At 45.2% G+C, this 26,879-nt stretch overlaps 1 protein-coding gene and 1 long non-coding RNA gene across 3 annotated transcripts in view; one reads left to right on the top strand and one right to left on the bottom strand.

Moving 5' to 3' along the window:
- Window positions 1-24,059, top strand: part of CEMIP (cell migration inducing hyaluronidase 1) — a 166,420-nt gene extending 142,361 nt beyond the window's left edge. For both annotated transcript variants that reach the window (XM_053364360.1, XM_053364359.1), the window contains exons 15-29: window positions 49-118; window positions 1,319-1,447; window positions 2,618-2,703; window positions 5,823-5,954; window positions 8,607-8,642; window positions 8,753-8,908; window positions 11,002-11,182; window positions 13,070-13,285; window positions 13,459-13,670; window positions 14,329-14,514; window positions 17,397-17,601; window positions 18,518-18,601; window positions 19,560-19,717; window positions 21,391-21,491; window positions 22,472-24,059. In XM_053364360.1, coding sequence (XP_053220335.1) covers window positions 49-118; window positions 1,319-1,447; window positions 2,618-2,703; window positions 5,823-5,954; window positions 8,607-8,642; window positions 8,753-8,908; window positions 11,002-11,182; window positions 13,070-13,285; window positions 13,459-13,670; window positions 14,329-14,514; window positions 17,397-17,601; window positions 18,518-18,601; window positions 19,560-19,717; window positions 21,391-21,491; window positions 22,472-22,599 — 2,080 coding nt within the window. In that variant the 3' untranslated portion in view covers window positions 22,600-24,059. The remainder of the gene's footprint in view (window positions 1-48; window positions 119-1,318; window positions 1,448-2,617; window positions 2,704-5,822; window positions 5,955-8,606; window positions 8,643-8,752; window positions 8,909-11,001; window positions 11,183-13,069; window positions 13,286-13,458; window positions 13,671-14,328; window positions 14,515-17,396; window positions 17,602-18,517; window positions 18,602-19,559; window positions 19,718-21,390; window positions 21,492-22,471) is intronic.
- Window positions 18,470-21,398, bottom strand: LOC128401398 (uncharacterized). The gene is made up of 2 exons (XR_008327467.1): window positions 21,105-21,398; window positions 18,470-19,766 (listed from the first exon to the last, which is right to left on the bottom strand). It is a non-coding gene; the product is annotated as an uncharacterized LOC128401398 (long non-coding RNA).
- Window positions 24,060-26,879: the final 2,820 nt, after the last annotated feature.

Below are 26,879 nucleotides of genomic sequence, written 5' to 3'. Positions count from 1 at the left end.
TGTGTTTTTTTGTTTGTTTACGCTTGTCTTTTCCCGTCTAACCAACAGTGCAGTCTCTACCTTCTGGCTGGCCAACCCACACAACAACCTTATAAACTGTGCAGCTGCAGGATCCGAAGTGAGTACAAAGGGAAACAATTGCCTAGTGGTGCAGCAATAAAACTGCTAGTGCATTTGCACAGCTGAGCAGGGTCTGGTATGGTTTCAAATTGGATGGGAGACCACATTTTGAGATTCCTGCATTGCAGGGGGTTGGGCCTAGATGACCCCCGGGGTCACTTCCAACTTTACAGTTCTGTGATTCCAGCTGGAATAACCTTGGGATTCTAATCCCCCAGCCCACTACAACCTTTCAGGTTCCTGATGAAACAAAAGCTGTTTGTGTCTGTTCTGAAAACCAGGCACAATGCCTTAATACAGTTTGGGGTGGAAACAAAATCCTGACTCATTTCTGAGCCCGGCTTCGGCTGGGGAGGGCGGGATATAAATAAAATTTATTATTATTATTATTCCACCTGCCTTGTGCGAGATCTCAGAGCACAGTTGGCAGAATTCAATGACCCGTTCCATTAGTGCAAGGACTTTTGGCTGTGTAATGGAACTCCCCACCCACCTCTCATTGGTGATACATCTGGGCTGTCCTCGTTTTTACTTTTTGAAATAATGGCAACCCTACCTCTCCCATCGGGGACGCAGGTGGCACTGTGGGTTAAACCACAGAGCCTAGGACTTGCCGATCAGAAGGTTGGCGGTTCGAACCCCCGCGACGGGGTGAGCTCCCGTTGTTCGGTCCCTGCTCCTGCCAACCTAGCAGTTCGAAAGCACATCAGTGTGCAAGTAGATAAATAGGTACCACTCTGGCGGGAAGGTAAACGGCGTTTCCGTGCCCTGCTCTGGTTCACCAGAAGCGGCTTAGTCATGCTGGCCACATGACCCGGAAGCTGTACGCCGGCTCCCTTGGCCAATAAAGCGAGATGAGCACCGCAACCCCAGAGTCGGCCACGACTGGACCTAATGGTCAGGGGTCCCTTTACCCTTTACCTTTCCCATCACTGTTCTAGGTCATCCCCCCAACCTTTAAGTGCAGATTTGGGGAGGCCGTGGGACACACACAGGGAATGGAGGGGGCAAGTTCCCTGGCAGAAGTAAGAGTCCTTGTGCTGGCAGAACGAGTGTTTCCCAAAACGAATGGTTGTACTTAGTTCCCTCCACACCCGCCCCGCCCCACCAATGTGCAGGCTTCTGCTTTTTGCTGTTTTTAATATCTCACGTATCCCAAGTCTGGCATAGGCTGAATCTGTTGTGTTCTCTCTTGCAGGAAACCGGGTTTTGGTTTGTTTTGCATCACGTACCGACGGGACTCTCTGCAGGAATGTATCCCCCTGGCTACTCTGAGCACATTCCAATGGGGACGTTCTATAACAATCGGGCACATTCGAACTATCGAGTGAGTACACATGCAATTGGAAATTAAGTTTCTATCTTCTTTTTCCAAATGCTGTCCTCCCCCCCCCCTTTCCCAATCTCAGTGTCAAGCCATTTATTGGCCACCATTCCTGCTTCCACAATATCAACAGCATACGTTCTCTCCCTGCCCCACTCCAAGCATTTTTATCTACAAATGCTGTTTTTAGTTAGCTCCAACTTTTGGCTCTAGATAGAGCAGAGTGATAAATAAAGAGGCCTTTTTCTCTTTTAATTCCCAGCTGATGGTTGCACGTTGTTGTCTGTATCTGTAAGTTTCACTAAACAGGCATGCACACACAAACATGTGCTGTTTCTCAAATGCCAAGATCTGTTGAAGCAGCAACCAATGTTTGTGACACATAATGAGTACTGCACTCAGGACCCATAATAGACAAGGTGTTAAATGCATTGATGTATTTCATGTGTCCAGTAGCTGCATGTCCCCAGGGCTGTTTAGGAGGAGGGGAGGGGAATGAAACTAGACATGTCGAGAAAAAATTATTCATTTAATGTGTTGTGTTGTTTGGCCTTTGGGGTGAACAGGGAATGAGTAGGTGCTGAAACAATTATTCAGTCTTCTTAAAAAAGGCACATACAGTGGTACCTCAGGTTACATACGCTTCAGGTTACACACTCCGTTAACCCAGAAATATTACCTCGGGTTAAGTACTTTGTTTCAGGTTGAGAACAGAAATCGTGCTCCGGCGGCAGGAGGCCCCATTAGCTAAAGTGGTGCTTCAGGTTAAGAACAGTTTCAGGTTAAGTACAGACCTCCGGAACGAATTAAGTACTTAACCTGAGGTACCACTGTAGTAGGTCTTGTAGGGGGCTTGGCCTGGGGAATAGTCTCAAGGGGCAAACAGAGGGCCTGGAAAGACCACATTTGGACCCTGGGCCATCAGCTCCTGACCTCTGCTCTCTAACATAGCTTGTTATTATGGAGAGCTGGTAAACATTCAAACCCTCAGATGCATTAAAACAAAATGATGGTGCAATCTGTTTGTGCCAGGCAATGTTCCAAATTCTTTTGCTGGTGTAAAGCGAATGCATTGAAAGTATGTGCGTATACGTATGTAAGTTTGCATGCTTATATATTTCCCTCCTAAGGATTTGGCTGACAGAATCCCTCCCTCCTTCCCTTCTTTTCCAGGCTGGAATGATCATTGACAATGGAGTTAAAACGACGCCAGCATCTGCCAAGGACAAAAGGCCCATCCTGACTCTGATCGCGGGGAGGTAATCTGATTTTGATTGGTTTTATTTGGAAAGTAAAGTCCTCTTTTTGCAGCTCAGGCTGGGGAATGAATGCTGATCATAACCGTCATAACCTTTTAATTGTTTGGGGGATACGTATGTGTCTGTGTGGAAGGGGGAGATTTTCAGCAGATCCACATACATTCGGCCACAGCTTAAGCATGTGATTTCCCCCAAGGAATTCTGGGTACTTTATTAGTTCCCAGGATTCTTTGGGGGAAAGTTGTGTCCTTTAAATGCATGGTGGGGACCTGCTGTTTACTTTCCTTCAGCCAACTCCCTTCTCCCAGCAGGATTTAACACCAGTCTTTTTAAGTCCTTACCTTGTTCTCCTGCCATACCTGCATCAGGTTCTCTTCTAGTCCTCAGTGTTAAACCTCTCCCTGTTGATTTACTTTTGAATTTATATTCCGCACTTTCATTTTAAAAAAATACAGCAAGGCGGAGTGCAACATATAAGGATAAAATCAACAAAAGAGCCATAAAAATATCAATAAAATAAAAGTTATTTCTGCTCGGTATTATTTTATTGCTTAAGTTATTAAAGCAGAAGTTAAGTCAATCCCTCCTCCTGCCAGCCTATAAATGACAATACAATAAAGCAGCTTTACAAACTAAGGTTTCCTGGAAATGCAGCTCATCCCTGGGAGATATCCATGCCGATGGTGTTTTTATTTAATGATTTGTATTATAAGTCTGGAATGCTGATATCTCTGCCCCCCTAAATATTTCATATCTGTTTTCTGAGTCAAACCTTTGGTCTGTTTTGCTCATTGCTTCCCACACTGGCTGGCAGCAGCTCTCCAGGGTTTCAGGCAGGGCACATTCACAGCCTTACCTGGAGATGCTGGGAATTGAAGCTGGCACCTCCGGGATGCAGAGGATGCTCTGTGCCTGAGATATGGCTTTTCTACTCCGCCCTTTGGTGTCATGGATTCAGAGTATTCACAGAATCATAGAGTTGAAGGGACCCTGAGGATCATCTAGTCCAACCCACTGCAATGGAACTGTCCCATATGGGGATTGAACCTGCAACCTTGGCCTTATCAGCACCCCGTTCTAACCAACTGAGCTAGTCGTCATGATTCCTTTAGCATCAGTAGCTTAAAGCTTAATAATAATAATAATAATAATAATAATAATAATTTATTATTTATACCCCACCCATCTGGCTGAGTTTCCCCAGCCACTCTGGGCGGCTCCCAGTCAAGTGTTAAAAACAGTACAGCGTTAAATATTAAAAACTTCCCTGAACAGGGCTGCCTTCAGATGTCTTTTAAAGATAGGATAGCTGCTTATTTCCTTCACATCTGAAGGGAGGGTGTTCCACAGGGTGGGCGCCACTACCAAGAAGGCCCTCTTTCTGGTTCCCTGTAACCTCACTTCTCGCAATGAGGGAACCGCCAGAAGGCCCTCAGTGCTGGATCTCAGTGTCCGGGCTGAACGATGGGGGTGGAGACACTCCTTCAGGTATACAGGACCGAGGTTGTTTAGCTTAAGCTTTTGAGGTCCATAAATTGAAACACCTCGCCTTAATTTGGATAATCATCTCGCTTACCCTGACTCATTTCTAGCAGGGAAGGTTACTTGGGACCAGCTCCATATTTGCATCAGCGTGTAGCTTCAACTTAGGCAAGGAAAGCCTATTAATCAGGGAATTGCTTTCCCCAGCGGCGAAGGCTGCAATCTGATTGCAGTAGGCCTGCCAAAATAAGGTTAATTTTCTGGAACTCTGCAGGTTCCCCTTTCCCAGTTTAGCTCAAGAGGTTGGTTTATTAAGTGAAGCAAAGGGGCTTTCTGGATATCTGTCAGCAAACGGAGCAAATCTCTTCTGCCTGCCTTGCTGAGTCAGGAATTCTTTACTCTTTAGCGTTATCTGTACTTAACACTACTAATCCGTCATGTTTGTCCAAGCTGCACAGTGATCCACGGAGGACAACCCCTTTCACTATAGCCCAAGGCAGCTGACACACAATTCAAAGTGTTGGTGCTGACCTTTAAAGCCCTCAGTCCAGTATACCTGAAGGAGCGTCTCCAACCCTTGTTCCACCCGGACACTGAGGTCCAGCACCAAGGGCCTTCTGGTGGTTCCCTCGCTGCGAGAAGCCAAGTTACAGGGAACCAGGCAGAGGGCCTTCTTGGTAGTGGCACCCGCCCTGTGGAATGCCCTCCCACCAAATGTCAAAGAGAAAAACAACTACCAAACTTTTAGAAGACATCTGAAGGCAGCCCTGTTTAGGGAAGCTTTTAATGTTTGACACACTATTGTATTTTAATATTTTGTTGGAAGCCACCCAGAGTGGCTGGGGAAACTCAGCCAAATGGGTGGGATATAAATAATAAAATTATTATTATTATTATTATTATTATTATTATTATTATTATTATTCAGAAAAGCCTCGTTTGCTTGGAGCAGACAGGCTTTTCTTTTCATCTGATGTTCAGTTGTAGAATTTGACTACACCTGAAAGTAGCCTAACCTGGTGGGCTGCCTCGTTCTGTGGGTCCCTATCTGGTTCTTGCCTCCTCTCAGTGGATAAGCAATGCATACCCTCCAACATTTCTCCAATGAAAATAGGAACGTCTTACATAATAAGAATATTTATACAACGCCCATTTGACTGGGTTGCCCCAGCCACTCTGGGCAGCTTCCAAAATATATTTAAAAACATAATAAAACATTAAACGTTTTTAAAAAAACTTTTCCTACACAGGACTGCCTTCAGATGTCTCCTAAAGGTTGTCTAGATACTGATCTCCTTGGCTTGGGGAGGTTGCATAACTCCAACATTTACCCTCCAACATTTCTTTGATGAAAATAGGGACGTCCTAAGGAAAAGCAGGACATTCCAGGATCAAATCAGAACCTGGACAGCGTCTATAAATCGGGAACTGTCCCTGGAAAACAGGGGCACTTGGAGGGTCTGGGAATGTCATGGGGTGACATGGGACCTCCTCTGGTGAACACTGGTCTGTAAATATTGGAAATAAATATGCAGCATGGCCATGGAAGCACCCCATGTTACCAGCTTTGAAATCTCTTGAGGGCCGGTGCTCTCCATGTTGCTGACCTCATTTCCTTCCACCTGTTGCAATTCCAGATACAGCCCGCATAAGGACGCTGACCCTCTGAAGCCCAGAGAACCTGCTCTCATCCGACACTTCATTGCTTACAAGAACCAGGACCACGGCGCCTGGCTGAGGGGAGGAGATGTGTGGCTGGACGACTGCCAGTGAGTGTGGCCTCAGTTCAACCCTCCAGAGTTCAGCTGGGTGTTTATGGCAGGCAGAAGGCTGTGTGGCTAGGACTGTGTTTCTTGTTTATAACGCTCCGCATCTTTCATCCGGCGGAGATGAATGCAAAGAAAGGGAACCAGGAAGAAAGCAAACACCTTGCTGTTTTTGCAGAAACAAACCCCTGAGCTTGAGTTGTTTGTGTGCATACGTGTGTGATCGAGACCCGTTACAATGAGCTGCGGCAGAAAAGGGACTTTAAATAAACCTTTTCTGCTTGAGCCTGAAATAAAATATAAGCAGCTGCGCCAATGGTTTTGTTTTATGTGGTAGCCTGTTATTGCCAAAAATTCCAGTGCCAGGGAGGTAAGACATAAGACAGGGCAGCATGGAGAAGGGTTGTGTAAATAACAGGCGGTTAGAGAGTCTGGAAATGGGAGCAGACGCTTCCTGTCTTCTCCTTCTCCGAGACAAGATTGTCAGGTTGTGCCCTGCAAATCTTACCTGTCTGTGGCATGGCTGCAAAACGCCCCCTCCCCCAATCCAGCAAAGAAAACTTTTAAGAGCTTAGGATCCTTCCTTATACTGGATCAGACCATTGATCCATCTAGTTCAGCACTGTTTGCACTGGCAGGCAGCGGCAGTTCAGGGTTTCCTGCAAAGGACCATCCTAGCCATAGTTGGAGATGTCAGTATTTGAACCCAGGGCCTTCTGCTACGGCCCTTCTTCAGTTAACCTCCTTGCCTTTCTCTGCCTCCGGCCTTATGCCCCTTGTTCCTTTGCTACCTGCTGCAGAGTCATTTCAAAGCCATGCTTATTCTAAGAGGCAGAAAGCTGCAACTTTCCACAACTTCTGCCTCTGTGGAAATGGAGGGAAACCTAAAGCAGGAGCAGGGAACCTGTGGCGCTCTCAGATGTTGGCAGACTACAAATCCCATCGTCCCCGACCATTGGCAATGCTGGTTGAGGCTGATGTGGAGGTGGGGGCAAAGGGCTGCAGGTTCTCAGTGTTAAAAGAGACGAGAAAGCTCTCCTGGTTGCAACCTGCCAACTCAGAGAGACAACCAGTCACATGTCAGAAGGCTTTCATTCATTTCCCTGTGCAGGGGAAGGCAGGTTTTGTGGGAAAAGGAGCCACCGGAACACTGCTCTCCAACGAATTCAATTTATCTGGTACAACCCCAAATTTTGGGGGCCTGCACCAATGGCGGCCAGAGCCCACAGGGACTGGTAGTGCGGAAGGCAGGGGCAACAGCCGCCATTGCTACAGGGAGTGGGCAGTGCCAGCTAATTCTGACAGAGCAATGGCACATGTCACTCAAGAGACAGATGCTTAACAGTTGTCTCTCTATGCAGCTTTGATTTCACACCACTGTTTGCAGGTGAGAACCATACCTGGGCATTTCCTTGCCCTGGACTCAATACCGATAGCTGCAAAAATTGCTTTTTGATGCATGTTGATGGTGCTGAATGAATGATCCTTAACTATCACCTGCGTTTGCAGGTAACGCTAAGCCCAGCCATGATCCGTAGGCAAGGTTGTTCTTAATTACAGATTGTGGTAGAGGAAGAGGCAGGTGAACCAATATCCTGGGTTCAGACAATATGCCAGGCCAAATCTAACCTAAAAAGACTTGCAGGAGGAATATAGTGAGTTCAAGCTCCTCTCTGGAGGCCAGCATGTTTGAGTGGTCCTGGTATGCCATAGTTTGGCTTTCTGTGACGAGTGAACGAAGCCAGAGTACCATACAAATAAGTAAAATGTGAGAAGGGTTATCTAACACTGCAGCCACATGTGGTTGCTTCCAACTTTTTCCCTGTTTAGCTGCCTTCTCCCTGCTGCCACCAAACCTCCTCATAGCCAAGCTAATATCTCAAACCCTTCAGCAGAGCACAGAAGTATTTTCCATGTTGTTAAGTTTTTGGCAGCGTTTATTTCGGCAAAGTTCAAATCAGCCTCCAGCTCTCGTAACCTAGCGTTTCATAGACGTGGGGATCCAGCCATTTTAATATTTGTTACTGTAATATATTACACCAGAACAATATATGCTAATGTGAATTGCAACACTCGGCATCTTTCAACACTGACTAGACGGCCACGGAAGCTGCAGGAATTCTGTGCAAACGGTAGTCATGTGACGTCTCTGCCCTCTTGTGGCGTAACAGCACCAGTGAAAGCAAATCTCTTTCGCCCCTCTGCTGTGCTTTCGATAAGTCGCATTTATAATTGCCCTCTGTTCAGAGACATTTCTGCAGTCTGTGGAATTACTCCAGAGCAGGGATAGACAAATGTTTCCGTTTGTTTCTCTCAGTTTCCTATTTTTCCAGTCTTCAGTTGTCTACATTTCCACATCAGTTTTAGATTTTATATCCTCATGAAAATTCATTAGTGTTTTAGTATTGTCCCTAATATACAATTTTTGCAAAGCCCATTTCCCTAATATTTTTTCATGTTGCTTTCACTGATATGTGCGTTTTCAAGCACACTTTATGCACCATAAGAAAAGCAAATGCCTCTATTTCTACATAATAGATGGGGGGGGGAATAACCTGCGTTGAAAGAAGGTGACCCATTTTGTCATGTGTCACAGCCCGGTCTTGAACCCAAGACCCATCAGGCATCTGTTCTAAAGTTCTCTTTTCCTTGCAGGTTTGCTGACAATGGCATCGGGCTCACTTTGGCCAGGTAAGTGCTCCTGGCGCTTCTACGTTTTCTTGTATTTTCACTTGCATAAGATGTTGAAAGCATGATTTGACCAAAGCACTTCTGCTAACGTGCGATTCCATCCCTTCTAGTGGCGGAACGTTCCCGCACGACGACGGATCAAAGCAAGAGATAAAGAACAGCCTCTTTGTAGGTGAAAGTGGAAACCCGGGGACAGAAACAATGGACAACAATGTCTGGGGACCTGGGGGCCTGGACCACAGCGGACGGACTCTTCCCATTGGCCAGTATGTCTTCAGTTTCTGTATTTTCTATTTTGTTCAGGTTTCCAGGAGAGTATAGGGCTTTGCTTCCCCCCACCCCAAAATCACTGTGGATGGAGAAAACAGAAAAAGTTTTTTCCTCCCTCTCTCATAACACTAGAAGTGAGATATTCAGCCAAACTGAATCTTGGTAGATTGAGGATGGACAAAAAAAAGTACCTTTTCACAAAGTATGTAGGCTTTGGCCAATATTTTCTTTCTGCTAGCGCAAGGGTTCTTAGGCCAGCGGACAGATGAATTTTATGTTGTGCAACAGAGGGAATCTTGTGGCGCAGAGTGCACTATTTCACAGTAGGTAAAGGTAAAGGGACCCCTGACCATTAGGTCCAGTTGTGACCGACTCTGGGGTTGCGGCGCTCATCTCGCTTTATTGGCCGAGGGAGCCGGCGTACAGCTTCTGGGTCATGTGGCCAGCATGACTAAACCGCTTCTGGCAAACCAGAGCAGTGCACGGAAATGCCGTTTACCTTCCCGCCGGAGCGGTACCTATTTATCTACTTGCACTTTGATGTGCTTTCGAACTGCTAGCTTGGCAGGAGCAACGGGAGCTCACCCCATCGCGGGGATTTGAACCGCCGACCTTCTGATTGGCAAGTCCTAGGCTCTGTGGTTTAACCCACAGTGCCACCCGTATCCCTATTTCACAATAGTTACCAGCAAACTACTTGTGCATTCTCTTGTGCAACCACGTCCCACAGGCCCAAACATTTCACCAGTGGAACAAGCATTCTGCTGAGTGACTCTTAACTTTGCGTTATGTTGGATGCAACCCATCTTCTCTACCCCCTCCCCCTATTCCAGAGTTGGTATTTAGGGCTTGGCTTCATGCCCAGCTGGCTGTGGAGCGTCCTGGCCAATTTAAAACCACCTCCGACAAAGAGCTGCATTTTTATTTCACGTCTTTTAATGGCTCTGTGCTTAATGTTGTATTTCGGAGCTCATTAAGTCTCTGTTTTGGGATGTTATCCCTGCAATGACTGAATGAATGAGTAATAAAAGCAGCTGACTACTTAAGAGACCGGAGACCAAGCTCAAATTTTGCTTTTGATTGGCTTGCGGATATTATTCCTTTTTTTAGGTCAGCGGCCTAACTTTCCCGCAAAGCTCCTTCTAAGAATGCCAAGCAAATATGTATGATCTGCCAAGGCATGAGAGACCCCGAGTTGAACTTGTTAAGAATCACAAGGTTTTCCTCATATATATAAAAAGACCTAGCAGATTATAGAAGCTAGTTTTTCCAGTGGAGTGTGAAATTGTCAGCTGAAGCTCCTCTATAGCTACAATGCAATACAGTGGTGCCTCGCAAGACGAAATTAATTCGTTCCGCAAGTTTTTTCTTCTTGCGAGTTTTTCGTCTTGCGAAGCACGGTTTCCCATAGGAATGCATTGAAAATCAATCAATGCATTCCTATGGAAACCGCCTTCAGACCAGGTCCGGGGACAGTCTGTCCCCCGACCTCTTCTGAAGGCTGGGGGGGGGGACAAGGGCTTTTCTTCCCACCGCCAGCCTTCAGAAGGCTGTTCTGAAGGCTGGCGGTGGGAAGAAAGGCCCTTCTCCCCACCTCCCACCCCGCAAGCTCCGGGGACAGGAGGGCTTTCCTCCCAACTGCCAGCATTTTAAAAGCCCCCAGGACAGCGGAGACTTCTCCGCTGTCCCGGGGAGATTTTAAAATGCTGGCGGGTGGCAGCGAAGGCTTCGCTGCCGCCCGCCAGCATTTTCAGATCGCCCAGGACAGCGGAGAAGTCTCCGCTGTCCCGGGAAGGCAGGTGGGGGGAGCAAAGACTTTTGCCCCCCGCTGGCCTTCAGAAGAGGTCCAGGACCTCTTCTGAAGGCCAGCGGAGATTTCCCTATGGGCTTTCTTCTTGCGAAGCAAGCCCATAGGGAAATTCGTCTTGCGGAACGACTCAAAAACGGAAAACTCTTTCGTCTTGCAAGTTTTTTTGTTTTGCGAGGTGTTCGTCTTGCGAGGCACCACTGTATATGTTTACAGTGGCAACTCACTCCAAGGAGATTAATAACTTCCCCTCTTTTTTCTTTTTAAAAAAATGTGCTTTAGGAATTTCCCAATTAGAGGCATTCAGTTTTACGATGGGCCCATCAATGTCCAGAACTGCACCTTCCGAAAGTTTGCCGCGTTGGAAGGCCGTCACACCAGCGCTTTGGCGTTCCGCCTCAACAACGTTTGGCAGAGCTGCCCCAACAACAATGTCACAAACGTATTCTTTGAGGACGTCCCGGTGAGTTGGCTTTCAATGTGGGCTCACCATCGCAGGACTCAGTACATGCAGAGGGAGGACATTTTGCAACAGAAGAATTGCATTCCATCATTGGCCACCTTCTGAGGGTCACATGGCAGTGGTGGGCGGGGCAACAGGTGCACCTCCTATTTCTGTACAGTGGGTTGTAATCTAGCCATACAAAAGTCAGAGGTTCCTGCATGTACATCTCTCCAGGAAAGCAAGAGGCCTTATTACAGTTTAAGGACACATTCCAGGCTAAGGAACTGGAGAAATCAAGGGCTGGAGAGGGGGGTGGTCTGTGAGGAAGATGTGGCCGGTGAGAAGGTGGGGCATAAAGAGAGTCCTGAAGACCAGAAGCCGTTTGCTCCTGGGCCTGAGGCTCCCCAACCTTAGCTTAGCGAAATTATTATTATTAGTGAATTTAGTATTACAGTCGTACCTTGGAAGTCAAACAGAATCCGTTCTGGAAGTCCGTTTGACTTCCAAAACGTTCGGAAACCAAAGCGTGGCTTCTGATTGGCTACAGGAAGCTCCTGCAGCCAATCGGAAACCGTGGAAGCCCCGTCGGACGTTCGAGTTCCAAAGAACGTTTGCAAACCGGAACACTCATTTCCAGGTTTGCAGCGTTTGGGAGCCGAAACGTCTGAGTACCAAGGCGTTTGGGATCCAAGGTACGACTGTATTGCTATTACTATTATTTATTACATTACTCATTGTTTTGCCACAGCAACTCAAAATGACTTACAATATTTTAAGCAATACATACATCCATACATTAAAACTAGCATTTTTAAAAAACCGCTACATTAAACTTCCCGCCCATGCAAAAAGCCATAGATAGTAAAAAGCCAAAGGCCTTAATAATAATAATAATTTATTATTTATACCCCACCCATCTGGCTGCTGGCTGGGCTTCCCCAGCCACTCTGGGCGACTTCCAAAAAAATATTAAAATACTATAATACATCAAACATTAAAAGCTTCCCTAAACCTAAAAGGATTATTTTTGCCTGGCATCTAAAGATATGTAACATTGGCGTCAGGTAAACTTCCCTGGGGAGAGCATTCGACAGGCGGGATGCCACAATTGAGAAGGGCAGTTCTCATGTTGCTGCTCGCCTGACCTTGCATGGAGGGGCACACAAAGAAGGGTCTCAGATGACAATTGCAGGGTCCGGCTGAGTTCATGTGGGGGAGAGACTTCCCTTGAGGTCTTGCACCATATAAGACTTCATAGGTCCAAGCCAGAGCTTCAAATTGGGCCTGGAAACTAATTGGTAGGATTTCAGGATGGGTAGCCCTCAAGCTTTGGGGACGCGGGTGGCGCTGTGGGTTAAACCACAGAGCCTAGGACTTGCCGATCTGAAGGTTGGTGGTTCGAATCCCCGCCACGGGGTGAGCTCCCGTTGCTCGGTCCCTGCTCCTGCCAACCTAGCAGTTCGAAAGCATGTCAAAGTGCAAGTAGATAAATAGGTACCGCTCCAGCGGGAAAGTAAACGGCGTTTCCATGTGCTGCTCTGGTTCGCCAGAAGCTGGCCGCATGACCCGGAAGCTGTACGCCGGCTCCCTCGGCCAGTAAAGCGAGATGAGCGCCGCAACCCCAGAGTTGGTCACGACTGGACCTAATGGTCAGGGGTCCCTTTACCTTTACCTTTAGCCTGCAAGCTGTTTTGAACTCCACGATCAGTCCCAGAGGCCATGGCCAAGATTCCAGGACAACTCACACAGGGCTGCCGTGTTCTTTTCAGGGCACAAATGGACTGCAGAAAAATAGGAAGCTTCTGTGTTAAGCTCTGAACTTTGGGGGGGGGTACCTCTAAGCAGTTACTAAGCTATCGGTTCAGAATTAATTGGTTAATGTGTCATATTTTCCCTTCTATTCAGATAACCTCTCGAGTGTTTTTCGGAGAACCAGGACCTTGGTTTAATGGGCTGGATATGGATGGGGATAAAACATCTGTTTTCCATGATGTTGACGGCTCTGTATCTGAATATCCTGGGTCGTATCTTATAAAGGAAGATAATTGGCTGATTAGGCATCCAGACTGTATTGATGTCCCTGACTGGAGGGGGTCTATCTGTAGTGGTCGATATGCACAGGTAAGACTGATAGGCATGTTCAGAATTTGGATCTTGCTGGCTCACAGTTCTTTTGCATTTCTGATTTCCACAGCAGATCACTGCTGTGGGGTTACTGGTCTCTTCCCTATGCATGTTCTTCTTCCTTAAAAGCTCTTTAAAAGGAAGTAAGTTTTGCTTTGCTTTGACTTCAGGTGTACATCCAAGCCTACAAATCAGCCAACCTGAGAATGAAAATAATAAAAAACGACCATTACGGACATCCTCTGTACTTGGAGGGGGCTCTGAGTAAGAGTGCCCACTACCAGCAATATCAGCCTGTGATCACTCTACAAAAGGGCTACACCATCCATTGGGACAAGACTGCTCCCGAGGAACTGGCTATCTGGCTCATTAACTTCAACAAGTGAGTGTGTGGCCCGTAAAAAACAGCATTTCGATTCAGGAATATAGCTTGCTAAAGAAAGCCGGGGTGTGTGATGATGATGTTATAATAGCCACTGCATTCTTCCAGGCCTGACATCATTGTTCCAGGAAACCCTCTGCAAGTTTTACCATCTTCTCACCTAAACATCCAAGTCCCCTTAGAATGGATGTAAAGAAGTCATGCGATAAATATTTGAGGCACTGCGTGGGCCAAGTTAATCCCTGACTCATAGAAGGTGGTGGCTCGCTACAGAGGAATGACTCTGTATTGCTATAAGGGATCTTTAGGTTGTTTGGAATTGACTCTGCTCAACATGTAAACATTTAGCCCAGCCATGTCCAAAGTCCGTTTTGGGGGCCTAATCTGGCCCGCCAGTCGATTTAATCCGGCCCCCGTGGCAGTATATGTCCTGCGGTAAAATCCTTAAAAAAGCAACTTCAATCCTAAAAAGCTCAACAACTTCACGCGCGTCCACTTAATCAAATCTGGCCCTCTTTGAATTGTTTTTAGCCAGTTTGCAAGTAAATGTATTTTATTTTTGGAGTGAGTGGGATTTGACTTGCGACATGTGCCAGAAAAATCATAGTCACAGAGCTTGGGGTTGTTATTGTTGCAATCATCATCATTATCGTTTTAGGAATGATTGGATCCAAGTTGGGCTTTGCTATCCTAAAGGGACGACATTCTCCATTCTCTCCGACATCCACGATCGCCTTTTGAAGAAAACCAGCAAAACAGGGACATTCTACCAGGCTCATGAGATGGAGAAGCTTGAGTATCGATATGCTTCCAAGGGATACTACTATTGGGATGAGGACACTGGGTAAGGAAACAGCAAGCATGCCCCCCCCCGTGTCCTACAGCTCTCTGAAGCACAGAATTGCTATGGAGGGTTGCAGAGATGTGTTGGGTGCAGGGTTGTTTTTAACAGATGCACAAATGACATCCTCGTGTCTAGTCTATATGCCATCTTTCAGATTCAGCTCCGGTGGCAATTTCCCCGCCTTTGGTGATCATTCCTCTTCAACAAGCAAAGCCATGCCATTTTGGATCCCTCTTCACTTGTTGCAGATTTTTGACCACCTTGTCATATGGAATGATCGATTTGCATAAGGACGTAAATTGGGGATCAGCCCAATGGCTGAGTCCAGCATCCTGGGCTCACAAGAGCCAGCCAGATGACCCAATGGGAAGCCCATGAAGAGAATTTGAGCACAACAGTGCTATCGCTGCTTGCGATTCCCAGAGTTCAGAGACACTTCTGACAATGGAGGTGGAGCATACCCATTATGGCTAGTAACCACGGTAGCCACGATTACCTTTGTACCCTCTCCGTTTTTAAAATGATGGGGGCCTAATGGTATCCTCACTGGGACGCGGGTGGCGCTGTGGGTTAAACCACAGAGCCTAGGACTTGCCGATCAGAAAGTCGGCGGTTCAAATCCCCACGACGGGGTGAGCTCCCATTGTTCGGTCCCTGCTCCTGCCAACCTAGCAGTTCGAAAGCACGTCAAAGTGCAAGTAGATAAATAGGTACCTCTCCGGCGGGAAGGTAAATGGCGTTTCCGTGCGCTGCTCTGGTTTGCTAGAAGCGGCTTAGTCATGCTGGCCACATGACCCGGAAGCTGTACGCCGGCTCCCTCGGCCAATAAAGCGAGATGAGTACCGCAACCCCAGAGTCGGCCACGACTGGACCTAATGGTCAGGGGTCCTGTTACCTTTACCTTTAATGGTATCATCAAGCTCTGTGCATAGGACACTTATACAAAATCAGACCATTGCATACCACCCAAATTTCTCTGATTAAAACAGGGACTTCCTTTTCCATTATTTTTATTATTCCCTGCCCATTTGCACTAGGTTGCCCCAGCCACTCTGGGTGGCTTCCAACATATATAAAAACACAATAAAACATTAAAAACAGGGCTACCTTCAGATGACAGTAAGAGCTGTTCGACAGTGGAATTTGCTGCCAAGGAGTGTGGTGGAGTCTCCTTCTTTGGAGGTCTTTAAGCAGAGGCTTGACAACCATATGTCAGGAGTGCTCTGATGGTGTTTCCTGCTTGGCAGGGGGTTGGACTCGATGGCCCTTGTGGTCTCTTCCAACTCTATGATTCTATGATTCTATGACTTCTAAAGGTTGTATAGTTACTTATCTCCTTGGCTCAGGGGGGTCACATAGCTCCATACCCTCCAACATTTCTCTCATGAAAATAGGGACATCCTAAGGAAAAGCAGGACATTCCAGGATCAAATCAGAAACCAGAATGGCTTCTGTAAATACGGAAGTGTCCCTAGAAAATAGGGACACTTGGAGGGTTTGCCATTGGCCCCTTTAGTTCAGTACTGTCTACACTGACTGGCAGCAGCTCTCCATGGCTTTGGGCAGGGAATCGCTCTGGGGTTGACCTGGAGATGCTGCTAGGGATTTAACCTGGGACCTTCTGTGTGCAGTGCAATGCTCCACTACTGAACTGTGGCCCCTTCGCAGAAGGAAAGTACACAGTCGCTTTGTTACGTCTGGACCATTGGGTTGGCAGCAGGGAACCAGCGGTAGCTGGGCAGCCAGCTAATGGGGTGTTGGCACTAGCAGTGAGCTGCAGTGTGTGTGGCAGATCACTGTGCCTGCTGGTCTTCAGCCACCTGCTATCTTCATTTCCTCAAAAATGCCTTTGTGCCTACTGGGGCCTGGGGCCACTTGGAGGAAATGAAAATGGGATAGCTGGAGCTTTGGCTGCCGGAGAACTTTGCTTCATGCCAAGCTGCCCAAAAAGTGTTGTTTTGTTTAAAGCAAGCAGGCTGCTGTGGTAACATGAAAAAGTGGAGGTCACTGATTGTAGCAATAAAGATTAGATAAATAAGAAGATCAGCCCCGACACCCAAAAGTTTTTAAAGGAAAAAGTTGGCCATCAGTGGCAGTGAAGGGACTGGGTGCCGGCTGGGAGATTTTGTCCAAAACAGCTGGAGGGCACCAAGCTGGTGCTGTCTGTCTTACATAAAAGGTAAAGGGACCCCTGACCATTAGGTCCAGTCGTGGCCGACTCTGGGGTTGCGGCACTCATCTCACTTTATTGGCCGAGGGAGCCGGCGTACAGCTTCCAGGTCATGCGGCCAGCATGACTAAGCCGCTTCTGGCGAACCAGAGCAGCGCATGGAAACGCTGTTTACCTTCCCCGCAGCGCGGTACCTATTTATCTACTTGCACTTTGACGTGCTTTCGAACTGCTAGGTGGGCAGAAGCTGGGACCAAGCAACGGGAGCTCACCCTGTTGCGGGGATTCGAACCGCCGACCTTCTGATCGGCAAGCCCTAGGCTCTGTGGTTTAACCCACAGTGTAAATGTCAAATTTCTTGAGCAGCCTCTAATAGTATGAGATGTAGTAGTTGCATCTGAAAGTGAGAATAATGCATAAGAGAGCACCTGCCTGGGATAGATGAACAGAAATGCATAATTCACACACAATTCATTTAAAGCATGCTCAATGCACATATAAAGCCCCCCCCCCAAAGATGTTTTCCCCTTCCAGAGACAGTTCCAACATCCTTAACAAACCAGTTCCCAGGATTCTTTGGCAAGAGCAATGCGCTTTAATGGTGCAGTGGAAGGGTTCAATATGAAGACATTTCCATATGAGCTTCATCCTGTTCCGGCTACGGCGGAGTCAGAGTCAGGGACGCTCACGGCTCTTCCATCTTTTCCCAAAGGTTGCTGTTTCTCAAGTTAAAGGCTCAGCACGAAAAGGAGCCGTTTGCCTTCTGCTCCGTCAGAGGATGCGAGCGAATCAGGATCAAAGCCAACATCCCCAGGAAAGCAGGGTCCAGCGACTGCCAAGCGAGAGCCTACCCAAAATATGAGGAGCAACCTTCAGTGGATGTGCCAATGCCCAAAAAGCTGCCAAGCACACACCTGGTAAAGTAGCTGATTTACTGTTGCCATTTTCCTGGGTCTTTGTTTCCGATTAAATCAGTGCATAATTTTCTTTCTGGAAACTCATTAAACATACAGTGGTACCTCTGGTTGCAAACGGGATCCGTTCTGGAGGCCTGTTCACAACATGAAAGGAACGCAACCTGCAGCGGCGCATCTGTGCATGCGCGGGTTGCGATTCGCCGCTTCTGCGCATGATGTCATTTTGCGCATCTGCACATGTGCGAGTGGTGAAACCCGGAAGTAATTCTTTCTGGTACTTCTGGGTTGCTACAGGACACAACCTGAAAAAACGTAACATGAAGCAAATGTAACATGAGGTGTGACTGTACTTCAGTCCCATTTTATGGGCAAAGTCTTATTTTGCCCAAAGTGGAAAGTCAACATTCCTGTTGAGAAAGTAGGAAGCTGCTATGTACTGAATTAGACCATTAGTCCATCCAGCGTAATATTGGCTACACTGGCTGGCAGCAGCTCTCCAGGGTTTCATCTTTGCTGTGTGCTACCTTTTCAAGGGTCGGGAGGGGGGATACCTGGGATTATACCTTTAGGGTAGGGGGAGCAGGGTACAACAGCTCTTCTCCAATGGCTGTCAGAAGCTATTGCAAGAGGGGGTCCAGAACGCTCTCCATTTGCCTCCAAACGTTCTGAATGTCCCTTGTCAGATTTGTAGATCACTCCACGTAAGACTCCCCCAAAATTGCCAAGGAGTTAAATTTCTGGCAAGACATAAACTGGGGACGCCTCGTTTAAAATAATATTTTGAGGCATTTGAACTGAACCACAAAATGTGTGAGCGTAACTCCCAAAATAAATGTATGTTTGAAAAAAAGCATGTCTAAAAGAATGGTTTTGAAAGTCAATAGAAATACCAACTTTATTTTCTGTTTTAAACCAGAACAAGGACCATTTTGTAGAACTGAAGCTGGACAGCTACAAGACCAAATACTTCCATCTCAGGGATGATTTTGCGTATATCTCAGTAAGTCTTTGCTCTTGAGTAATGTGCTGTATTTTTAACACACTCTATGTTTTAGAACTTTTCATTATATTTTAACATAGCCAAAGGTCATCTTCTATGGGACACAATTTGTAACAGAATATATATAAAATACGCAGTGGAGGAAATAAACTCGAAATAATTGAGAAAACTAACAGATCTAACAAAGACTTATCTGGAAGAATCTATATTTGTTCCTGAATTCTTTTAAAGTACTGTTGAATGGAATCTGAATGGATTTCGTATTACTAGCAAGGCAAGTTGATATCCAGAATTGGGTTTAATTTTCTACCAAATCATAATTAAAGCTGGACTTAGATGTTTGATTTTATACATGAACACACGCTCCTTGGTTGGTATAAATATTATTTTTTTACATTTCGCTGCAATTTGGAACCAGTCTTATTTTCATAGCAGCAATAAGCTTGCTGCCAATTTGTTGCTTTCTTGTCCTAATGCCCAACAAGACTGCCTTAGAATGAAAGGGGGGGAGGAATATCCTGCAAGTTTTTAATATGCCATCATTACTCAGTTCTTTGGTTTGTTGGGACACCTCACCAGCCTGTTTTGCCACATCATTTTCTAGCAATACCTTTGAGCATTAATTGTTCAAAAATAAGTTTTATGGGGTTGCTAGATACTTTATATTTCATTTCCCTGCCCCCTTTCCATCAGTGTTTCCAGATGCTTAATACATATGAAAATGGGGTGTGTGAAATACATAAATTTTGACTAATTTCCAGCGTTGCACCTTAAATCAACAATACAAAGTTAAACATAAAAGTTTGAAAATTTTCGTATTTCGAGGTCTGCCTCTCTTTTTCTTTTCTTTCTTTCATACACTATATTTCAAACCAGCCTCTACTTCTGAAAATCCAGAACTATCAACTGTTACTGCTCCGGTCTCCCTGATAACAGCAAGAACTGATTTGTTTTCCAGGTTGATGGCAGGAAGTTTTATCTCTCCGAAGATGGTATCCAAGTTGTTGTGATCAATGGGCATGATGGGAGATTTGTTGACCGGATGAGTTTCAAAAACTCTGTTCTGCAAGGAATCCCAGCACAGATGATCAACTATGTCAATAACATTCGGGAAAAGTAAGTCAATGAGAAATGAGGGCATTCAAGTTCTGGAAAAGAGGATAAACTCTTTGAGCAACATTAAAAAAAAATACCCAACTGTCATGCAACGAAGTTTGATGGAAGCTCTTTGCCCCCTGTCCCTTGGATCCAGATCTACAGATCCAACCGCTTGTGGGCCAAAAGGTGTTGAGGAGGGAGCGTCTCTTACTGGAACCTTACATGTAATACCTTGAACTGTGCAGGTGGCTCCTTATATAATTGTGCTATGTATATGGTGTTCTACGTTGTCAGCTTTAACAACATAATTACAGTGGTACCTCTGGATGCGAACGGGATCCGTTCCGGAGCCCCGTTTGCATCCTGAGCAGAACGCAACCCGCGTCTGCACGTCGCCGCTTCTGCACATGCGTGTGACATCATTTTGAGCGTCTGCGCATGCGGCAAAACCCGGAAGTAACCTGTTCCGTTACTTCCAGGTCGCCGCGGAACGCAACCTGAAAACGCTCAACCTGAAGCATATTTAACCCAAGGTATGACTGTATATGGGACGCGGGTGGCGCTGTGGGTTAAACCACAGAGCCTAGGACTTGCTGATCAGCAGTTTGGCAGTTCGAATCCCCGCGACGGGGTGAGCTCCCATTGATCGGTCCCTGCTCCTGCCAACCTAGCAGTTCGAAAGCACGTCAAAAGTGCAAGTAGATAAATAGGTACCGGTCCGGCAGGAAGGTAAACAGTGTTTCCGTGCACTGCTCTGGTTCGCCAGAAGTGGCTTAGTCATGCTGGCCACATCACCCGGAAGCTGTACGCCAGCTCCCTTGGCCAATAAAGCGAGATGAGCGCTGCAAATCAGCAAATCAGCCTGATTTGCACTCCTCAAACTAATACATGGATCAGAATGAAGTTCTTCTTTGGGGTTTTGCACCGAATTTTGCGGCATAGCTCTTGGCTCAAAATATACCCCAAATATTTATTCTGGGGTAAAATTCATACAAATCTTGCGATTTCCCACAAAAATAAATCTGTGCAGAATAACACAGGATGCAACATATTTATCAATACAGTACATACAAAACAGACATGAACCAGAAAAAGGACTTGAGAGTGGAAATTGCCCCATTCTGATTAATGTTAAAGACAGGTGTGGGAAAACCCATTCTGCACTAACCCTCATTTAATAAAATGTACCAACTGTGTTACTGGTAGGAAAATAAAATAAACCTCAGTGCGGTTTACAAATTCATTGTGAGTTATGCTTTTTGATACGGTATTGGGTAGGCATTTGCTGTATCAAGGCAAAATGCACCCAGAGATATTTAATTCCCCCTACCCGCCCCCAAAATAAGTCTGTGTTCTGGCACATATGGACTAAACATTCCTGGGATGTATGGAACAGCTGGAAAACCTAGTGGTTGTAGATGTAGCCTAACAAGCCATATTCTGTCGTATAGCAGCCATCTGATTTTCTCATTGCTCCTGCAAACATTATACATACCATTTCTGATAACAGATGTAAGGTGACCTAATTGGATGTGCTTGTTAATCTTCAGAATAAATTATGCATGCCTGGCGAGACATGATTGAATTGATACAGGGACCAGCACCCCAGAGTTGCACAAGTGGTAGCTTTTACCAAATTAAATCACTCAGTGGAAGAATAGATGGTTTATGGATGCCTTTGTCTCCTGTAGTTCTATAGTGGTGATGACATCTAAAGGAAGGTTCGTTTCAAGAGGTCCGTGGACTACCGTCCTGGAGAAACTTGGAGCACAGAGGGGCTTTAAATTGAAAGGTAAATAGCTATTTTATAAAAGAACCTTTGTTATAGTTACATTTCCAAGAATTAATAGGATGTTTAAAAGTGTTGATCGTTTCAGTTTACTGTGTTCTTCAATCTTTGGCCCCCAGGTGATCATCCTTGACCGCTGGCTAGGGATAATGGGAGCTGTAGTTCAACAGCTGGGGACCACAGTACAGTGGGCTAGAGGAAGTGTTGTACCACTTCAGATTTCAGGCTCAGCAGAACTGAGCTGCTGGATCTCCATTGAGTTTAAAGATGTGAAGGCTTAGAGAATTCATGGGGAGAGAACAGTACCTCAAAAAGCCAAGTAATTTTTAGGAAGGGAGAATACCTCTTTAACGAAACAGGCAGCACACCTTTGGGTTTTTGTGTTGGAATGGCACTCTGAAATAAGATCCTGAAATCAGGTGGTGGTTGTTTTTTATTTAATGATCTTCAGATTTCTTTGCATCCCCAAGCGTGCTTGCATTTTTGTTGCCAAAGTTTGGGTTCTTCTCATTTGGGCAAGACTTCAGTTTTCAGGGAGAGGCTTTCATGCTTTGAATAGCTTCTTTGCCTCTGTTCCTTAGCCATGCCTGCATCCTCTTGCCCTTGATGGGATCTTTCCTGATCTGCATTATACATTCTAGCCGAGCTTCCATTATTGTGCTTTTAAGCATTCTCCAAACATTATGACCCCCTGACTTTCATTCAACTTCCTTTTTTTAAAACCAGTACCTTCATTTTTGAGAAGCCTCCCCTTTTGAACTGAAAGGTGACTTCATGTTTGACTTCCTCGGCAGCTGTCCACTTAAAGACATGTTGTATTTGATAGCACCATGATCACGGTTCCCAATCAGTCCAAGAACACTTATATCATATACCAGGTTCTCGGCACCATTTAAAATTATGTCCATGGTTTGCCTCGTTTCTTGCTGGTTCCAAAGCAGTCATTTGGAGGTTCTCAACTATCCTTTTTTCCTTTCGTTCAGATAAAATGGGTTTTGTTGGATACAAGGGCACCTTCCGGCCCTTCTGGGTTACGCTGAAGACAGATGACGAAGCAGTGAGGATTTTCCAAGCTCTGCCAGTTCCAGTGGTAAAGAAAATGAAACTGTGAGAAAGTGACCTGCATTGTGTGCTCCTGCTCATTAGCACACCCTCAATGGAAAATGCGTTGAGGCACATGGCGTGCTCAAGATGTAGTATATTTTGATGATGTACATAGAAGAAACCTTATTGTGAATGGGTTAAATGGCCACATCAGACAACCAACATTCCGTAGGCAGTCCAGGATACAGTTAGTAATAGGTCTGTTCCTCTCACAAGCGTATTTGTGATAAGAAAGGTTTGATTTCACATCATGTTGCCTTGGTGTACTGCAATGGTCTCCTTCATGTCTGTCCGTAGGAGCCTCAGGTTTTGAATCAGTAGAAATGTACAAAGTGTTCCTTCTCCGGTCTCAACTTTCCAGTCTCAACTTTCAGACACCTACTCAGGAAAAAACATGCACTTCTAAGTTGAGCTCCTGGCTATGTATATATGCAAATGTAAGCAGAAGTCAGTATCAGACACAACGGCAAAAACTGAAAATGCTTTGTTGATCTCCTCACAAACTTTCTGGTGTGCTGGCATTCAATGTCAGCAGGACACTTCATAAGCACCGACTGATATCCTATTTCTGCCTGCGCGTCAGCGATCCACTGAATACCTGAATGCCGCAGTTGTTCAGGGTATTGCAGAGGTTGCTGGATCTTCACAAAGAGTCTCTTGTGACAAAGGACCAAATCACTGTGGCCAAGGATCAGCTTATGAAGGACAAATGTTATCAGTTTCTCAAAGAGAAAATTGTGCTTGGGCTTCCTGTTACCAGCTTTTTTTTTTATTAATAAAAGCACATCAAGTATGTCCCCTCACCCTGCCAATATGGAACTGCTTCAGAAGTGAGGCTCTCACCCAGAACGGTTTTTTAAAGAAAAGAATTAAAAAGGGAGGAGAAAATATTTATGGGTCATCAACAAACTGCCTTCAATATGTGCTCTTTTTTAACTGAGTGACTGATTGGTCTCTACTAGTAACTGACCATTCGCAATCTGTAAAGTTGCTTTTCAAAGGTTGCATTGTAGAAATACTGCTTTCTGAGAGCCTTGGGGAGGGTTGTGTGTTGTGTCTGTGTGTTCGTCACTCCAAGTATTCTACCCGAAATAGCTGGTCCTTTTTCGGAACTAGATGTATAGTGTTTTGTATATTTTCTTAAAGCTCCTGCTGAAAAAGATTTAATTTTCTATTAATTTATTGCAAAAGGCACAAAGAAGATTAAAGCTGAAGAGATAAATGCTGTTATGGGAAATTTTTTTTTGTACACTAGGGTAAGGTCATGGAAATGTTTCTTCAGCTAATCTGCTTTGCACTTGAAAACTTCAAAGGGCTGCAGAATGTGGTACTTCCCTTGGCAGCCTGTTTTGTATGAGGACAAAAACTCTTGGAATGTTACTTCCAAATGTTTTCGCTTACAACTTAATTAACATTTAGTTGTTTGGAATACACATTTATTGGAATAAAATTTCAATGCAACTCTTACATGCGTGTGTACCGTTTACTTGTGTTGGATTATTTTATCACAATGAACTGATAGCACAGACCATCATCACCCATAAACAATTGAGCTAAACCTGTCAGCATAATGCACATTGTCAGTCTAAGGATGGTGTCGTATCACTTAGACCCTACCCCAAAAGTTCGAAGCATCAGTAATCCCACCATGATACCATTTCCCTTTACTGCCACAATCCTCCGTGGCAGGAGGCCCTTATCCAGGTATAACTGCTTAAGCTCCCTTTCCTCTCCACAATGGAGAGGCCAGGACAGAACAAGGATAAACTGTGCTGACATTTGCAATGAAGACCATAGCTCCTTGTGTAAGTACCATGTTAACCTGGTCAATTCTTTTCTACTGACTGTCAGAAGCCCTCCGGCAGAAGGCTCCATCAACACCTGCTTTACAGGCTAAAAAGTCTGACTTTGAACATGGTAATTCTGTCCCTCTTAATCAGGGCCAGCCCAAGGTACTTTGCCACTTGAGGCACAGCACAAAACAAAACAAAACCACCACCCCTTCCATACACAGAAGCTGACAAGCTCTCTTAAATCAAAGGTGAACTCAAGCAATCTTCACTTTCCCAAACGAGATAACCATCCATTAAAATTCACACTTCCAAGTTTTGCAATACAGTTGTCTAGCCACATAACAAGTGCAAAAATGTACACAGTGAGGTAAAGTGTGCATTTTCTTTTGCATATTTTCACTAACATACAAAAATGCATTGTATTAGGGGAAATCGCTTTGCAAAAAAACCCAGGTACTAGGCAAAACTGCATTAGGAGAAACTCACATTAAAACACTGATGAGTTTTCATGAGAATTTGTTTTTAAAAATAACCTCAAACTGATGTGGAAAATGAGAAAGAATACTAAAAATAAAAATAGAGAAACTGAAGTCGACAGATTCGCCCATCCCTAACCTGTACCGTTTGAATTATTTTATATTGTTCACGGCCACATGATTCCCATGCACAGAGGAGTTGTAAGCCAACTCTGGTTTTTTCATGTCCGGATAGTGAAGGCACCAATTTCAGACAAAGGGAAGGGTGATTGGTTCCTTACAACAAATGGTGCATATTCACCAATGTGCCCTTATAGAGCAGAAATGTAAACAATCCTGGAGTTTAGTCCCAAGTCACTGAAATACTAAGGGCAGAAAACCTGTCCAAACTGTTGCTTTATCTAAAATGACAGCCCTGCCTGGGGTTTTTACTCAGTCACTGCTCCTTTGTACAACTCTCATTCACACACTTAAAATCACCACTGATATTTTAAGTTTAGAACAGAGATGAAGCGCACAAAACTCACAGCTTGCAGGTCTAAAGAAATCAAACATTTTGAAAACCTGGCCATTCTGGGTGGCCATTCTGGAAGGGAAAGCAAGCAAATACAATCAGATTTGGTCTTTAACAGCAGAAATTTACTGCAACATTTCCTTATGCTCGACCACCCTCTAGTGGTTCGCTGCCGATAATAGAGCATCTCCACCGCCTACGTCTCATAGACTTAAAATATTTAACTCCAGACAGAATCCCTGCTGCTGTAAATGCAAGGAAATTAATTCAAATGGCAAGCAGAAACTTGGGAAACTCAAAGACAAAGGTAAACTTGAAAAATGAACACATGATCTCTCAAAGTTGCAAGCGGCAGCTGCAGAAACATCCTGCCAAAGCTCCAGGCGCTCATAAGGCAAGAGGAAGTTTGCTTTAAGCAAAGAAAAGCTCTCATGGGATCCACCTGATGGACTTGCATACATGAAGAGAACGGCACACACAGGCACACCTAAATAAAACAGGCCACTTCCAAGGGGTTTTAATGCCTCAAATAGTCAAGCTAGCTGGTGATACTTTAAAAATGCAACAAATTTCTTCTTTCTTCTGTATTTACATAAACATAGTAAGAACAACCCAATGCTGCCTCTCTCCCCCACGCCATCCCTTTGAGGAGGCTTATTTGAGACATTTGGATCTGAAGATTGGGGAAAGTGGAACAGTTAGTTGGCTGTCACCCTAGTGAACGTTTTGAATAATTTCTTTTATGTAACTGACCGTCAGAAAGTTGGAAGTCCCTTTTTCCCTTCTCCCTTCCCTTCTTCCATCCATCCTTCTCTCTCTTTTTATTTGGGGACCTCTGTTCTGGGCCATTATCCACCAAGGATTACACCCACACGAAGTTGGTGGAAGAATCCTGTGTGAGCGGCAGGGAAAGGAAGACTTTCCAGAGTGAGAAACTGAGAAGAAAATTCCCAGGTGAGAACTGGCAGGGTCCACCACTTTCAGTGTGAGACGAGGGTTAAGAGACGACTTTGAGAGAGGAGACTGCATTTTTCTCTTTCTGTTTTTAGTTTCTTTTATCATTGTATTATGAAAAAGCTTTAATAAAATCTTGAAGCGGCTTATTTTCTGCAACTAACATTGCAATCCTATGCATGTTTACTCAGAAGGAAGTTAAGCGTGTTTAGATTTGCAGCCCATGGGTGGAGGTGGTTCTTGGGAAGGCAACCATCATAACCCAGTTAGGGTAGGAAGCTTGTGGTTATTCTTGCCCTCTCTAACTTCATGCCATTTAAGCCCTTATTGCCTTAAAACTTTATTAAAGTTTCATTATTATAAGCCTGTGCCTTGGATTCATTTCCATGCAGCTAAATACCAAGTGTATAATTTGATCAAAAACCACAAGATGGTGTCTACTTCAAACACGCTACAAATAGTTTCTAGCTGGGTTCTAGAACTACTTCAAGCTCACTCTAGAGCTTGTATGCCTCCCGCGGAATTTGTTTTACTTTTAACAGCAAACTTC

Source organism: Podarcis raffonei, chromosome 14 (genome assembly GCF_027172205.1).
Source record: "Podarcis raffonei isolate rPodRaf1 chromosome 14, rPodRaf1.pri, whole genome shotgun sequence".
Classification (NCBI taxonomy): Eukaryota; Metazoa; Chordata; class Lepidosauria; order Squamata; family Lacertidae; genus Podarcis; species Podarcis raffonei.
Note: the sequence above shows the minus strand (reverse complement) of the source record. Positions and strands in the feature narration are given on the sequence as shown.